The sequence below is a fragment of the Carcharodon carcharias genome, chromosome 4 (assembly GCF_017639515.1).
Source record: "Carcharodon carcharias isolate sCarCar2 chromosome 4, sCarCar2.pri, whole genome shotgun sequence".
In the NCBI taxonomy this organism is placed as follows: domain Eukaryota; kingdom Metazoa; phylum Chordata; class Chondrichthyes; order Lamniformes; family Lamnidae; genus Carcharodon; species Carcharodon carcharias.
In genome coordinates this window covers 113,392,748-113,409,980 of record NC_054470.1, presented here as the reverse complement: position 1 = coordinate 113,409,980, position 17,233 = coordinate 113,392,748, and the positions used below count along the sequence as shown (strand labels likewise).

At 40.1% G+C, this 17,233-nt stretch overlaps 1 protein-coding gene across 1 annotated transcript in view; it reads left to right on the top strand.

Annotated features, from left to right (window-relative positions):
• smc5 (structural maintenance of chromosomes 5) overlaps positions 1 to 17,233 on the top strand; it is a 160,788-nt gene that overhangs the window by 7,193 nt on the left and 136,362 nt on the right. Inside the window, exons 2-4 of the mRNA XM_041186111.1 lie at positions 10,772 to 10,913; positions 14,900 to 14,952; positions 17,038 to 17,200. Coding sequence (XP_041042045.1) covers positions 10,772 to 10,913; positions 14,900 to 14,952; positions 17,038 to 17,200 — 358 coding nt within the window. The remainder of the gene's footprint in view (positions 1 to 10,771; positions 10,914 to 14,899; positions 14,953 to 17,037; positions 17,201 to 17,233) is intronic.

The window sequence follows — 17,233 nt, the reverse complement described above, 5'->3', positions numbered from 1 at the left end:
TGTACAGTCCTGGTTACCACATTAGAGGAAGGACATAAATGCTCTGGGGAGAGTACAGACGAGATTTACAAAGGTGTTGCAGGGCTTGAAAATTGCAGCTATGAGAAAAGATTGAATAGGTTAGGTTGTTTTCCTTAGAACAGAGGAGGCTTTTATATCCTAATTGAGGTGTACAAGATTATGAGGGGCCTAGATAGAAGAGACAGGAAAGACTTGTTTCCCCTACTGAGGGACCAATTACCAGAGGGCATAGATTTAAGGTGATCGGTAGGAGGATTGAGAGGACATGAGGAAAAATGTTTTCACCCAAGGGGTGGTGGGTGTCTAGAATTCAGTGCCTGGTTTGATGGTGAGGGCAGAAACCATCAACTCTTTTAAAAGGTACCTGGATCTGCACCTGAAGAGCTGTAATCTACAAGAGTATGGACCGGGTGCTGGAAGGTGGGATTAGAATGAGCGGCTAGTTTTTTTTTACTTTTTCAGCTGGTGCAGACCCGATGGGCTGAAAGGCCTCTTTCTGTGCAGTAACTTTCCTGTGGTTCTAAAAGAATTTTAAGCCAAAGAAAATCTTTTGGAACATAAATTATTTTTATTTTATTTGATCTTTCCCTCTGGCATACCAGAAAATCCAATTATTTACTCTCTGAATTATGTTGTGTGTGTGAGCAGATGAAGTTAAAGGGTGTGTGTGTGTTTTTTGTCTGATATTTTTGCCTGATTATGCATACCCTTGTGATGAACCTTGGGATATTTTTGTGTTAAAGGTGCATGCTCTTCTTTTATGAAACCTGGTATTATATCAGGATGAAAAAAGAGGTCCACCTTGATCATCTACCCTCCCGAAAGAGGCTTGATATATTGCTGCCGAATTACGGCAATCAATCTATCTTAACCAGTCCTCAGCAGACACAGGCAGGAAGCGAAGTAAATCTACAGCGGTGGAAAACTCTGGGAATCATAGATCCAAAACCCTCTATTCCTCCTGAGCATGTTGCACTTAGCATAGTTCTTATCTCAAATTACTCGTACTGTGTCTCAAAAGAATTTTTTGGAAGTTAGTTACCAAATTTGCATTTGAATTTGCATTACATGTGTCAGGGTGCATGTATTTATGTTTATTTTTAAACTTGCTCTGGAGTGAACCAAACTTCACTGAGCTTTTGTTCACTCCCAATGCATCTTTCTTTGGTTCAACATCCAGTTTTTTTCTGGTTATGCCCTTGTGATGAGCCTTGAGATGTTTTTCTGTATTAAAGATGCTATATAAATGCGTGACCTTATTGAAAATAACAGAACACTGGCTTTATTTTTCTCCCTGCCTTTCCAAATGAAACCTTCCATTTGTGTCTACTTGCAATAAATGGGGATTGTTTACTTCCTAGGATATAGTGGTCCAGAATTTGCAATTGTAATCATGGTAAAGCTGTCAGCGTTTGTTGTCATTACTGTTTGAAAGTGACAGCAACTTCTGGTGAGTGCACCTGCTCAGTTAAGTGCGGAGATCCAGATGTTACTGTTGGTGATACTACAGGAAATGCCATTGCAGTCTTTACAGTGAATCTCAACTTCTTGCATGCTATTTTCATTGTAAAAATTATTAAAAAGATTAAGCCTTGTTGAATGAGGTGTAACTAAGTTTTAAAACAGCATATGAAATCATAAGTACTATTGAGCAACCCCTCTGATCCTGAAATTTAGAAGTCTGGAATGTTATTCCCTCCATTCCATGATAAAAATTCCATAGATTTTCAAAATTGTAAAAAATATTTTTTGTTTTACTTAATAAAGTTTGATTCTGATATTTCAGCTTCTGCCTTAATCCCGTGTGTATGTGCAAATCTTCAGTTCACTTTCTGTACAGTAGTTTTGCAGTCAGCGGCCAAGGGACGGCACCCATCACAGATCTCAAAGGAATCAATAAAAATCTAACGGGTTCTATGGTGTGATTTCCACTATCACGACGTCAGTTTCAATCTAGAACCATTTTTAGGAGATCTGTGAATGTCCAGGAACCGTGGGGTCATCAAACAGGCTGATCAGCCAATCAGATTGAAGAACACTCAGGCAACAAACCAGGCATTGTACAGAAAGTGAACTAAAGATTGGCACATACACATGGGATTAAGGCAGAAGCTGAAACATCAGAATCAAACTTTAAAAAGTAAAACAAAAATATTTTTTTCACTATTTTGAAAATCTATGGAATTTTTATCATGGAATGGAGGGAACAACATTCTAGACTTCTAAATTTCAGGATCAGAGGGGTTGTTCAATAGTACTTATGATCTCATATGCTGTTTTAAAACTTAGTTACACCTCATTCAACAAGGCTTAATCTTTCAAATGATTTTTACAATGAAAATAGTGTGTAAGAAGCTGACTGCAAAACCCAGGTCAATGCATTGCTGAGGTGCCTCTTTGATAAACAATTTCTCTAGTTACTGCCTTAATAACATATTGCAGCTTATCACTGTTCACTGAGCAGTGTTCACTGTTGTAGTATTGCCTGGTTAAACAATAAGGCATGATATTATTTCTGTTCAAATCCCAGATTTGATTGTGGGAGTTAGTTAAATATCTGTGCCAAGAAGGAGAAAAGGACATAAACAATGTTTGAATTTTGTAGAATTATAATGTTTTAAGGCAGTGAATACATGTTGAGGTTCATAACTGGTGGTTAATTCTGTTATTCTCTTGTAATTCAACATGTAGCCTGTTAGAGGTGAAGGGTTAAACGTACACCTGGGCATTGCCACAGTAATGTGCAGAAGCATTAGTGAATGATATTTCACTTCAGATTATTTCTCCTGTTTGCTGTGAAGCATTTTGCTTATGGTAGCTACTAGTTTATTCTTGGAAAATTGCTTCAGAGAGAACTCTTCATGCACTACATTGCGTGTTGTGACCTTCCTGTGAAGAAACAAATTGCCAATTCCTTGAAAATTCCCTTGAGCAGTGTAACGAAATGGGGAATAATAAGCTTCCAGGAAGGAAGTACAATTATATTCTGACAGGGAAGTTCAAGAAATGTCAAATTGTGAGTGGCAGACTTTTTGACTATGGAGACAGCTAAGCCCAATGATGTTCTCAACTTTTCCATTGAAATATAATTAGGATCTTGTACTCTGTCTGGTTTCTTCTCCCTCAGTACGAGAAAGTCCGAAAGAACTGGATTTAAATGCAAAATTAACAAGGAGTATTTTTTTAAATTATGGGGATGTTGTTAAACTTGAATGCTCCATGTCATTGGTGTTTACAGATTAGTGTTCAATAATTGAGATGTCATCACTGCAGATTTACTGAGAAACACCCTGTTAGAGAATCGACTGAGATTGACTATGTGACACTGCCAAATGGGCAGCTCGCTGTAAATTGGTAAGGTCATACAATAGCTCAATAAGTTTAGAATTAAATGTCATGGAAATATAGGTGACAGTTGGTGTGATGAAAATTCATTTGGAGATTTGGGCATTGCACTTTGTAAGTGCACTGCATGGATGAGAGAGCATTTTGATTTCTTTATTTTCCCTTCCGCCTCTCCCCAGAATCTGTCTTCAGACCTTAGGATTAAGTTTGAGGGTCCTTTGGGTCTTCTGGGGTTGGGAGAAATTTCACAGCCTATCTTGCCAATTTCTTGGAGGTTTCCCCAATTGAATTTCTCCCTTTGGAGTTTGAGCGCGTTGAGTGGAATCCATAATAAACCAAATTGAAAATGATCTGAGGCGAGAGCAAGGCCCTGAGGCTGGCACTTTATGTTCTAGGTGCTATTGAGCAGAATGATAAAACCAAAGCAAATAATATAGAGAAGAAATATATAGCATTCAAAAGGGAATTAGACTGAAAAGGAGGAATGTGCAGGGTTACAGGGAGATGGCAGATTGGCACTAGGCGAAATGCTCATTCTGAGAGCTGGTGCAGACATGATGGGTCAAATGGCCTCCTGCACCGTAACAATTCTGTGATTCAGCAACAGTAGACGTGAAACCTTGCAGAAATCTCCACTCCTGTAGCTGAATTCCAGCACTTTACGGGCTATATGCTTGAAATCTGGGCTCATAGAATGGGAAGTGGTTGATTTTTCAGCGTTAAGATCTCATGCTTAATTGCAAACCTTTTGCAGAGGCTTCTCAAAGCTGCCATTGGGCCCCACTTCAAACTAAATGTGAAGCTGAAGCCTCTTAGGGTGGTATTATGTTGGTGTCTGGAATTTTGTGCCATTGGGAGTGGCATCCAGCAAGTTTTTTTTTCAACCAGCCTTAACGAATCTGATAGGTTTATGTTTTCAGCTTTGGAAACCAGTGCCTCAAAACACCCTACCAAAATCAACATCAGTGTAACAATGCATCTGGGGGAGTTGTGGTTCCTAGAAATCACTGGGCCTTGATTGGGGTGGTGATGCTGGATGAGTCAAATGGGAGTGGGATGCATGGACCATGGAATGATACAGCACAGAAAGTGGCTATCATACCTGTGCCAGCACTTTGAAAGAGCTTTTTGATTAATCCTCCCCACACTTGTTCAAAGCCTTGGAAGTTTATCCCCTACAAGCATTTCCAGTTCTCTTCTAAAAGTTTTTATTGGATCTGCTTTCACCACCCTTTCAGTCAAAGCATTTGCAAGTTTTGTGTCTTCTACAAACTTGGAAATATGCCATATATATGCTTCTCCTTTTGAATGGCCAACCTCTTCGATCTTCTTATGAGCTATTTTAGCTGTGACTCAATGGTAGCATTCTTGCCTCTGAGTCAGCAGGTTGTGGGTTCAAGCCCCACTCCAGGGACAAGGCTGATACCTGAGTGTTGGGAATGCCATCTTTCAGATGAAATGTTAAATGTTAAAAAATCTCAAGGCAGGTAGTTAGGAAAATAGGAACAGGAGAAGGCCATTCAGCCCACTGAGCCTGCTCCGCCATTCAATACAATTATGGCTGAACAAACACTTCAATGCCTTTTACCCACACTATCCCCATAACTCTTTGTTATTATTAATCAGAAACCTATCAATCTTTACCTTAAACATACTCAATGAATGAGCTTCCACGGCCCTCTGGGTAGAGAATTCCAAAGTGGCTATCCCTGTTTTTGAAATTGTATCCCCTGGTTCTGGACTCCCCAACCAGGGGAAACATTTTACGTGCGTAAGGGAGGCAGTGGCGTGGGGGTATTGTCACTGGACTGGAAACCTAGGGGTAATGCTCTGGGGACTTGGGTTCGAATCCTACCATGGCAGATGGTGGAATTTGAATTAAAAGTCTAATGATGACCGTGAAACCATTGCAAATTGTCATAAAAACTCATTTATTTCATCAATGTCCATTAGGGAAGGAAATCTGGCCTACATGTGACTCCAGAGACTCCAGACCCACAGTAATGTGGTTGACTCTTTAATGCCCTCTGAACAAGGGCAATTGGGGATGGGCAATAAATGCCGAGCCTGTGGTGCCCACATCTAATGAACAAATAAAAAAAACACCCTGCCTATATCTTTAAGTATTTTGTAGGTTTCGATGAGATCTTTGAAACTTTAGAGAATAAAGGCCCAATTTGCTCAATCTCTTCATCAGACAGCCCTGCCATCCCCGGAACAAGTCTGGTGAACCTTCATTGTACTCCGTTTACCTTTGAGGTAAGGGGACAAAAACTGCGCACACTACTCTAGGTGCGGACGAACCAAAGTTATGTACAATTGAAGCAAGTCTTCACTACTGTACTTAAATCCCCTTGTGATAAATGCCAACATTCCATTAGTCTTCCTAATAGCTTGCTGCACCTGCATGTTAGCCTTCAGTGACTTATGGAATTATGCTTGTTTTAGTCACATCTATAAATCCTGAACAATTTCTGAGTTAATTTATACAGTTTAGTTGAGGCATTGTGCAGCATTTGTGGACGTTCTGATAAGCCTGAGAACAGAGTAGAGAACCAGTCTTTTGCTACTGAAATACAGGAGCTGAAATAATTCTCTGGAACAGAAGGCTAAGGGGTGACCTTATAGAAGCCTTCAAAGCTATAAAGGGGTTTGATAGGATAGACATGGAGAAAATGTTTCTGCGTGTGGGGCTGATGAAAACTAGGTGCCATAAAAATGAGAGAGCCCCTAATAAATCTAGTAGGGAAACTTCTTTACCCAGAGAGTGGTGAGAATGTGGATCCGTCATCATGTGGCATAGTTGAAATGAGCAGCATTGATGTATTTAAGGGGAAGCCAGATAAGCACATGGGGGAGAAAGGGATAGATAGACATGTTTATGGGATTGGATGAAGTAAGGTGGGAGCAGGTTACTGTGGAGAGAAGACACTAGCAAAGACCAGTTGGGCCAGATGGCCTGTTTCTGTGCAATAAGTATTTTCTGCTTTAATACAGTGCGAAAGATCACTCAGTGATATAACAGTTCTGGTACATCAATTATAACCAGTAGATGGCAGAGTTACCCTTACTGTTAGGGCCACTGGTTTAATGCACGTAATTAAACACATTTGGTGTTAATTCTAGAATTGTATTGTGTTTTTTCGGGAACATGTAGAACAGTAATTTTCTTTATTATCCGTCTTCACGTATTCTGTACAATAATTTTGCCCAGTTTAAAAATAGGATAGTCAAAAATCCAGAGTTCCTGATGAGCTTAGTTGCAGGTGAAGAGGATAATAAAATGGGATTATCTTCTCTGCTTTTAATGATGCCTAATAGAAAATTGCCTTTAACTTGTTCATGGGATGCGGGCATCGCTGGCTGGACCAGCTTTTATTGTGCATCCCTATTGCCCTTGAGAAGGTGGTGGTGAGCTGCCTTCTTGAACCGCTGCAGTCCATGTGGTGTAGGTACACCCACAGTGCTGTTAGGAAGGGAGTTCCAGGATTTTGACCCAGTGACATTGAAGGAACGGCCGATATGTTTCCATGTCAGCATAGTGTGTGGCTTGGAGGGGAACTTCCAGGTGGTGGTACTTCCATGTGTCTGCTGCCTTTGTCTTTCTAGGTGGTAGCGATCAGGGGTTTGGAAGATGCTGTCGACGGAGCCCTGCTGACTTGCTGCAGTGCATCTTGTAGATGGTACATATTGCTGCTACTGTATTCTAGTGGCGGAGAAAGTGGATATGTAAGGTGGAGGATAGGGTGCCAATCAAGTGGGCTGCTTTGTCCTGGATGGTGTCAAGCTTCTTGAGTGTTGTTGGGGCTGCACTCATGCAGGCAAGTGGCGAGTATTCCATCACACTTCTGACTTGTGCCTTGTACATGGAGGGCAGGCTTTGGGGAGTCAGGAGATGAGTTACTCATCACAGAATTCCCAGCTTCTTACCTGCTCTTATAGACACGTACTTAGATGGCTAGTCCAGTTCAGTTTCTGGTCAGTGGTAGCTGCCAGGTTGTTGATGGTGGGGGATTCAGTGATGGCAGTACTGTTGAATGCCAGAGAGAGATGTTTAGATTCTCTCTTATCAGAGTTGGTTATTGCCTGGTACGTGTGTGGCGTGAATGTTATTTGCCACTTATTAGCCCAAGTCTGAATGTTGCCTTGGTCTTGCTGCATGTGGACACGGATTGCTTCATTATCTGAGGAGTTACCAATGGTGCTGAACATTGTGCAATCATCAGTGACCATCCCCACTGTTGACCTTATGATAGTGTGAAGGTCATTGATGAAACAGCTGAAGATGGTTGAGCCTAGGACCCTACCCTGAAGAACTCCTGCAGCGATGCCCTGGGACTTAGTGATTGACTTTCAACAACCACAACCATCTTCCTTTGTGCTAGGCATGAGATCACCTAGAGGAGAGTTTTCCCTCTGATCCCCATTGACTTCAATTTAGTGAGGGCTCTTTGTGCCTCATTTGGTCAAATGCAAAAGGGCAAAAGTGAAATACTGCAGATGCTGGAGATCTGAAATAAAAGACAAAATGGGAAAAACCCAGCAGGCCTGGCAGCATCAGTAGAGAGGAAAACATTTAATGTTTCAAGTCCAACATGACTTTTTCAGAACTTTTTATTTGGTCAAAAGCTGCTTGATGTCAAGGGCAGACGCTCTCTCAATTCTGGAGTTCAACTGCTTTGTCCGTGTTTGCCCCAAACCTCTAATGTTTTGAGCTGAGTGGCCTTGATGGAACCCAAATTGAGCAGTGGGAAGTGCCACTTGATAGCACTGTTGACGTCACCTTCCATCGCTTTGCCAGTGTTTGAGAGTCAATTAATGGGGCAGTAATTGACCAGGTTAGATTTATCTGGCATGTTCGTGGCCAATTTTCCACTTTGTCAAGCAGATGCCACCAGTCTTGTATCTGTGGAACAGCTTGGCCAGAGGCTCAGCTAGTTCTGGAGCAGGAGTCTTCAGCAGTACAGCCAGGATGTTGGCTGGATGTTGTCTGCAGTCACTGTTGAAAGGTTTTATTTTAGGCAGGTGTTATTTTTAAATCTTTTTCATAGTTGCACATGAGGAGGCTTTCAGCTCTCGTGCTTGTTTTATTCTCAGTTGCTATTTGTCTGCATTTCTGAAATAATTCATTCAATGTGAAGTATTTTAGGACATCCTGAGGCTTTGATAAGGTGCTAAACATTTCTTTTAATTTGATGGACTGCAACTGATGTCTGGTTAATCTGTCATCAGACTACTGAACACCCATGACCCAACTATCAGAGAATTGATGACAGTATGGGCCCTAGATTTAACTGCCATTGATATGTTGCAACTCTGGACTGTTAAATAGAAACTAGGAGCAGGAGTAGGCCATTCAATATGATCATGGCTGATCCTGTATCTCAATGCCATATTCCTGCTTTCTCTCCATACCCCATGATGCCCCTAATATCCAAAAGATTGTTAGTTTTTTTCTCCACGGCCTTCTGTGATAGAGAATTCCACAGGTTGACCACCCTCTGAGTGAAGAAATTTTTCCTTATCTCGGTCCCAAATGGCCTGCCCCGTTTCCTGAGACTGTGGCCCCTGGTTCTAGACACTCCCTCCCTGCATCCAGTCTGTGTAGCTCTGTTAGAATTTTATACATTTCAATCAGATCCCCTCTCATTCTTCTTTACTTTAGTGAATACAGGCCCAGTCGAACCAATCTCTCCTCATACAACAGTCCTGCCATCTCCGATATCAGCCTAATGAACCTTCGCTGCACTACCTTTATGGCAAGAATATCCTTTCTTAGGTAGGGAGACCAAAACTGCAAGCAATACTCCAGGTGTGGTCTCACCAAGGCCTTGTACAACTGAATTTGTTGTGTTAGCAGAATAGCTTGATCATAACATTACCCAAAACAAGCTCTAAAAGTTTCCTGGATTCCTGGCATGGTGCCTGAACTTTTATTCACTTTCCAATAAATACAAAGAGAGACTGTTGTGAGATGCCAACATAAATGTGGGAAAGAGACAAATAGTGGTCATTTTAGCATCACATAATTGTGTCAGTTTAATTCCTGACTCTGTGCTTTATTGAAGATCTGAATACTTTAATTACAGCCACAGAATTTCTAAATTGTGGCCTTACTGGTTATGATTTGGTTTAGATCTGCAGGTCAATTAAATTGAGGAACATCCTCCTTAAGAAAAATTATAAAAATACACATTTGAAACACTTGCCTCCAGTGAGCGTCAGAATTATTAAACTGCCTGTACAAAGGTAATTATCAAAATACGTGTTTTAAAAATTGCTAGCCATAATCACAGTGACAGAGAAAATGATGGACAAGTAACCTGATTGTTCAGATTTGAAAAAAAATTATGTGTGAAGTAAACAAGCAAAGAATCCATTACCAGTATTTGTAATTTCAATTGTTAAAGATATTTTAAAATTGAAACCATGATTCCTGCTTAAATTGTTTTCTATTTTTGAATTGATTAATTGTCCTGTTCATGATAGCTGATGTAAAATGTAAAATTATTTTTTAAAAACTCTTTCTGAATTAATGATTTTTCAACTTAGTGCAAACTGTAAGTGGTGGAAACCTGACCTTGTGCCCATTCTGAGTTGTGTAGTGGAAGATGGTGCATTGGCTATACTGTATTGACTAGGGCCTTGGTGTGTAGACAGCCTTACCAGTGACAGCAGAATTTCTAGTGCTACCTTAGATTGAATCTTAATTTTGGATTCATTTGGAAATCATGGATATTGATAGGGAGAAGTATGCTCTTGGGTATATGAAAACACATTAACTGAGAGATAATGAAGTGATATAATAGGAAATATTTAACATGCAAAATATACTTAGAAAAGTTTATAGCTTTCCAGGTATTCTATTGGTATGAGTTAATGTCACTGGAAGAAAGTAAAGGATGAGAGTGGATTTCAAATTTTGATGACAAACTATGCAAGTTTCATTCGTGTGCTTTTCAACAACAGTGGGACTTCTCAATGTTTTCATGCATCTTATATGCTGCTGCACTTTTCTGAACTTCACGATTATGCAGAATCAGCCTCATCAGACCCTTTACCAGGCAAAAAGGAAAGACAGCTGCCTGCTTCCTAACGTGGAGTAGTAACTAGAGATGGATGCTGACCAAATTTACTGAAATGGCTGCAACAGATTTGTGTTCTGGGATTTTAAAAGTTCAAGTTGTTGGTTGTCTGTCTGTGTGTTTAAAACCAGAGGGAATGAAAACAGTACTGGAAAGTTCTCTTCCATGCTAAGACCTAGCATCCCTCAGGAAACTTAAGTGAATAAAGCTGTTAGTCTGATTATAACATTTCTAATGTTTGATATAACAAATCTGACAGGGAACTGTTTCAGTTACAATGTCGAGCTTTTGTTTAATTTAGTGAATATGTTGCTTTTCAGAACTTATGATTCCTGTGAGATTCACCCTGGAGCCAATTTGAACATGATAGTGGGGGCCAATGGCACTGGAAAGTCCAGCATCGTCTGTGCAATTTGTTTGGGCTTGGCAGGAAAAACCTCCTTTATTGGCAGGGGGGACAAGGTGAGTGCTAATAATGTTTTCAGAATCACAGAATTGTTATGGTGCAGAAGGAGGCTGTTCGGCCCATCGCGCTTGCACCAGCTCTCCGAATGAGCATTATGACTTAATGCCATTCTCCTGCCTTTTCCCCGTACCCTTGCGCATTGTTTCTAGTCAAGTAATCATCTAATGCCCTCTTGAATGCCTCGATTGAACCTGCCTCCACCACAGTTCCAGGCAGTGCATTCCAGACTCGAACCACTCACTGTGTGAAAGAGTTTTTTCTCGCACCATATTTGCTTCTTTTGCAAATAACTTTAAACCTTTGCCTTCTCATTTTCGACCCTTTCAACTCTATCGAGCCCCCTCATGATTTTGAACACCTCTATCAAATCTCCTCTTAGCCTTCTCCTCTCCAAGGAGAACAGTCACAACCCCTCCAATCTAACTTCATAACTGAAGTTTCCCATTCCTGGAACCGTTCTTGTAAACATCTTCTGCACTGTCTCCAATGTGTTCACATCCTTCCTATAGTGTGAACATATGAACTTACGAATTAGGAGCAGGAGTAGGCCACTTGGCCCCTCGAGCCTTCTCCGCCATTCAAAAAGATCATGGCTGACCTAAATGTAGCCTCAACCCCACTTTCCTGCCAACCCCCAATAACCTTTCACCCTCATTGTTAATCAAGAAACAATCTAGCTCTGTCTTAAAAAATATTCAAAGACTGCTTCCGCCACCGTTTGAGGAAGAGAATTCCAAAGACCCTCAACCCTCTGAGAGAAAAACTTTCTCCTCATCTCTGTCTTAAATGAGCAACATCTTATTTTTAAATAGTGATGTCCAGAACTGTACACACTACTCCAGCTGAGGTTTAGCTAGTGTCTTATATAAACTCAGCTAACCTCTCTGCTCTTGTACTCTATGCCCCTATTAATAAAGCCCAGGATACTGTATACTTTATCAACTGCTCTGTCCCCCTGTCCTGCCACCTTCAACAACCTATACACATGTATACCTAGGTTCCTCTCTTCCTGCACCCCCTTAAGAATTGTACCCCTTATTTTACATTGTCTCTCATGTTCTTCCTACCAAAATGTATCACCTCACACTTCTCTGCATTGAACTTCATCTGCCACCTATCTGCCTACTCCACCAACTTGGCTGTGTCCTTTTGAAGTTCTACACTGTCCTCCTCACAATTTACAATGCTTCTAAGTTTTGTATCATCTGCAAACTTGAAACTGTCCCCTGCCCACCAAGATCTAGATCATTAATCTATATCAGGAAAAGCAAGGGTCCCAATACCGACCCCTGTGGAACTCCACTACAAACCTTCCTCCAGCCCGAAAAATATCCATTGATCATCCTCTGTTTCCTATTACTCAGCCAATTTTGTATCCACATTGCTATTGCCCCTTTTTATTCCATGAGCTATAACTTTTCCTACAAGTCTGTTGTGTGGCACAGTATCGAATACCTTTTGACAGTCCATGTACAGCACATCAACAGCATTTCCCTCATCAACCCTCTCTGTTACCTGTTCAAAAAACTCCAAGTTAGTTAAACATGATTTCTCCTTTAGAAATCCATGCTGGCTCTTCCTAATCAGCCCCCATTTTTCCACGTAATAATTCTATCCCGAATAATTGTTTCTAGAAGCTTCCTCACTGCTGAGGATAAACTGACTGATCTGTAATTGCTGGGCTTATCCTTAAAACCATTTTTGAACAATAAACCTGGCTTGATTTCACACCAGGTTCCATTTTGGTATATTGGACAATTAAATTACAAGAACGTTCTCTGTAACATTATTTAGGTCTGGAGTATCCTTTCTGAGCAGTTGTTTGGTGTCAGTTGTGGCTCAGTGGGTAGCACTGTGTCAGATAGTCATTGGTTCAAGCCCCAATCCTGAGATTTAAGTACGCGATCCAAGCTGTCACTCCAGTGCAGCACTGAGGGAGGTTCTGTTGTTCGAGTGAGACATTGATCTGAGGCCCTGTCTACTGTCTCAGTTAGGCACTATTTTGAAGAAAAGCAAGGGAGTCCTTTCTAGTGTTCTAGCCAATACTCGTCAAAAAGTGTCCTTGAAGTGCTTTTGGGCATCCTGAGGTTGTGAAAGGAGCAACATTAATGCAAGTTGTTTCCTTCCCCCTTGTCCTGATGCAAAAATCAGCCCTATTCTGGAGCGCACATTTTATCCCAAACTATGCTGCTATTTAATTATTTTTTTTAGAACTCCCAGACATTGATAGTAAATTTTGTGATTGGTTATTGCAGTAGATCCATCGAAGAGTGAAAACTATAGCTTCAGTAGTGCATCTCTTTTGTGCACATAGCATTTGTTAAAAGGAGCTGCAAATCTTGTCTAAATCCCTTTCTGCCTAATGACATAGGTTGGCATGGCGCCCTGTTATACCACACAAGTAGGGTGAAAACTACAAAATTCATGATAAATGTTTGTCTCGTACAGTTTGTCAGCAGCAACTAAAAATAAAAGCAGAATCTAAACCCAGGTGAAATTTTTGACCTCAAATCCCAGAGGATTTGAGAGCAGGACTGTAGGGTGTTTCTAACTAAAGGTTCTACTGTTGGGGGAAATTTAATGATGATTCACTGAAATGGTGCATCAGTTGTCATTCATTGTGCTGTAAATCCCATTTTTAACTGGCCTGAGTGATGGGGGAAAATGGCAAATTGATTTAAAAAAATGGTTCTGTTAGTTTTGTGGCACTTGTCAGTTCATGAGTGGTGGTTTGAGGGGAGCAAAGCATCTTGGGTTTTTGCTTGATCATCTGTCCTCAATGGTTCCCTTGTTGGTGTTTCTGATTTGTTCACTTCTCATCAATTGGACTAGACAGATAGATGTTTATTTGAGCCACACATGATTGAAAGGTGACTTTCAGGAATGATGCTTCCTGCATGCAAGAGATTCCTGGTTGTGCAGTTTTTGAGGTATGTGGTACATGCCTAGAGAGCCACTGCTATAATTAAAGATGCATCTTTTAATTTTGAAAATTGACCAGCCAGTTGCAATATAATGGAAATAATGAAGCTGACAATGGATGGAATATGCTGCAATTCTAAAATTAGAAAGATACAAAACAAACTTCAAAAAACATCACTGTTTAATGCTGCATACTTAAATTTCATAAGCTATAGTAATTACATAATATTTCCCAGCTTTGAAAATTAATATTTATCAAATGTCTTGAACTTCTGGTTTAGTGATTCTGGTATAATTTAAATAATTTTGAATGCAGCATTTACTATTTTTGCAGATTAAAAAATGTATGTATGGTTTATTATTTTGGCATGTGTTTGATAAACACATTAATCTGCTGAATTAAGAGTTTGCTGTGTATCAAGACTGTGACCTCTGCATGACCTACTCTTGGGAGTCGTAGAGCAATGTTTCAGTGTAAGGAGTATTGCAAAGGTCAGCCTTCCTCATTCGTTCAACTTCAAATACAGATATAATGGGCTGGATTTTGCAGTAGGTATAAAGGTGAGGCTAAGAGCGCTCACCGTCATTCACCTTCAAATTGGACAGCAACTTCAGTGACTGCACGTGCACAGTTCAAGGCATAAATCAAGAAGCTGCTGTCCAAGGTACTGTATGCCTCCAAAACTTGGCTGTAATGATAGCTCACTGCAAGACTTGTCATTTAAATACAGAAAGTTCACACCATTTAATGTACTTGCCAAACCATTGTCTGTTTTGGTGTAAGTACTCTATTAAAGATGTGATCAGTTTTAATTACTTACAGACAACCTCTCTGGCGTGTAAGTTAACTTTAACAATTATGGAGACTCTTTCCTTCAGAAATAAAATAATTAAAAAAAAATCTCCAACAATAGTTAAAATTTTAAGAAATGAGACTCCAAACTTGTGAAAGTTAATTTACATGCCAGGAAGATTGGCAGTAATTAATCCTTTGGGCCATTTTCATTCTTCGTTTGAAAGGGCTGTATAAAAATTATATACCTTTTAATTTTTTGAACAGGTTGGCCTTTATGTGAAACGAGGATATAACAAAGGATATATTGAACTTGAACTGTAAGTATAATCAAATGTAAATTATCCATGTAAAATTGTTTTATAAAAGTCCAGTGGTGACACTAACATCTTGGTTTAGCCAGTCCTAATTCCCTGCAGTAAGTGTACTTCAGGGAACTCCTAAGCTCCAAACAACTCTGCTCCCCAAGTTTCCATCAATTTTGTATTTAACCAGTGCCTACTACTAAGCCAGTACATATACACATACTTCTACAGGCATGTTGGAGAGTGTTGAGTGGAAATTGAGACCAGGTTTTGTCCCTCTGATTTGGAGTTGCTAAAATAAATTGTAGCATTTCAGTTTCTGCAATAAGCAAAACTTTTTGGAGACACTTTTAAAGACAGACATTCATGGCTCCATCCAGCCTAGCAGTTTATTCACATTGATGTTGTTTGCCTGTATTAACAAACCAGAGATGCTAGAAATTACCTTAACATGATGGAAAATGTTAATAACACATAAATTTTCAGATGCTGGTCAAACACTCAGATATGCTCTGGGTCAATGGTAGACATGGAAACAGGCAAGCTATTTCATATTCAAGTCAGATAGGAAATGCAAATGAAATCTAAAATACAGGGAATGATGCTTATTTGAAGGACACATCAGATTATGACGTGATGGGTTGCCTGCCGAGTAACAACAAATTTCTTTGGGACTACAGATAGTAGTGCCTTTATTCCCATCCAGAATGGAACTGATTGGATAATTTCCCTGTCAATGCACCTGGAGACTGCACTGCTGTCTTATGTAACTGTCCTTCATTCATGGCGTTTTGCTGGAGAAATTCCCCTGCTTTTATTGGGAGAATTTTGGTGGCAGAGACTCTTTTTAAAAAGACCTTGTGTGCTGTAAAATAAATTGTTTACTGTGTGCCCTGCCTCCAGTCTCAACTCACCTCAAACTCTTGGGCTAATACATTGACTGACACAGGGGTATGAATAGACATTCTGCTGCATGGTTCTGATGTGTTGTAGTCTACCTTCAAAGGCTTTTCCTATTCTCAGTTCTGTTCATCTGCCTGATTCCATATTGTGACAATACAATGAGCTTCCTGAACTGTACACCCATGTTGCATTAATCAAACAGGCAAAAATGAAAGGATTCTGTATTCTATTATTTTGTTGCAGAGAAGTTTAAATATTGTGCAAGTCAGATATTACACTGCTGGTTATTTGCTATATTATTTTATTTCTAAGAGCTTGAATGATGCTGTGTTGTGTTCCGCCATTTGGAGTAGAGAGGAGTGTATTGGGTGACTAGGGTGAATCTTGTGATGCTCAGAGCTGAAATTAAAATGGATAATTCTTCATCCTTTGGCAGAGAGCACATCTATGGTATGTATAAGTTTCAAACAGGAGATTTCAGCCTGCAATTGGAAGCTGCTATCTGCAGTGAACACAGAGAATTGGGAGAGGTTCCAAATGTAATACCGCACCTCCCAAGATCACTGCATACAGTACTGACAAAAGACTGAACCTGGGACCTCTCACTGTGGGAGTCTCTAAGTAACAACCTCTCAATTTAAAGTTGTTGCACCTCATACATGGTAAAAAGGTGTTAAACTTTGAGGACAGGTTGCACAGAGTAAGCTTGGATCCCTTTGAGTATGGAAGATTAAGAGGTGATTTAATTGAGGTACTTAAGTTGAGTAAAGGAGTTCATAGGGCAGGTGGAAAGAAGCTGTTTCCTCTGCTGGGAAATGCCCAGAACAAGAGGGCATAACCTTAAAATTAAAACTGGGTCATTCAGGAAGCTCTGCTCAGTGTAGTGGAAATGTGGAACACAATCCCCCTCAAAAAAAAACTTTTGAGGCTGGCATTTGATTATACATTTCAAAACTGAGATTGATAGACTTTTGTTCAGCAAGATTACAGAACCAAGGTGGGTAAATGGAGTTAAAATACAGATCAGGCATGGTCTGATTGAAAGGCGGAACATGCCCGAAGAGCTTATCGTTTGTATGTAATAAGCCAATTGAAGCAACGTTGATCTCTGTTTATTTTCTAAATTTTATCATTCAACTTATAAACTTCTTGAAGAGTGATTTAATTTTTGTAATTTAAATAATTGGCCTTTTACAGCTACAAGCGTCCGCAGAACCTTATTGTTAGCCGAGAGATTTCTGTGTTAAACAATCAATCTGTCTGGCAAATAAATGGAGAACATGCAACCCAGAAAATGGTAGAAGAACAGACTTCTGCTTTGAATATCCAAGTGGGGAATCTCTGCCAGTTTTTACCTCAGGTGTGTGTTTATGCCAGAAATAAGTGGAAAATG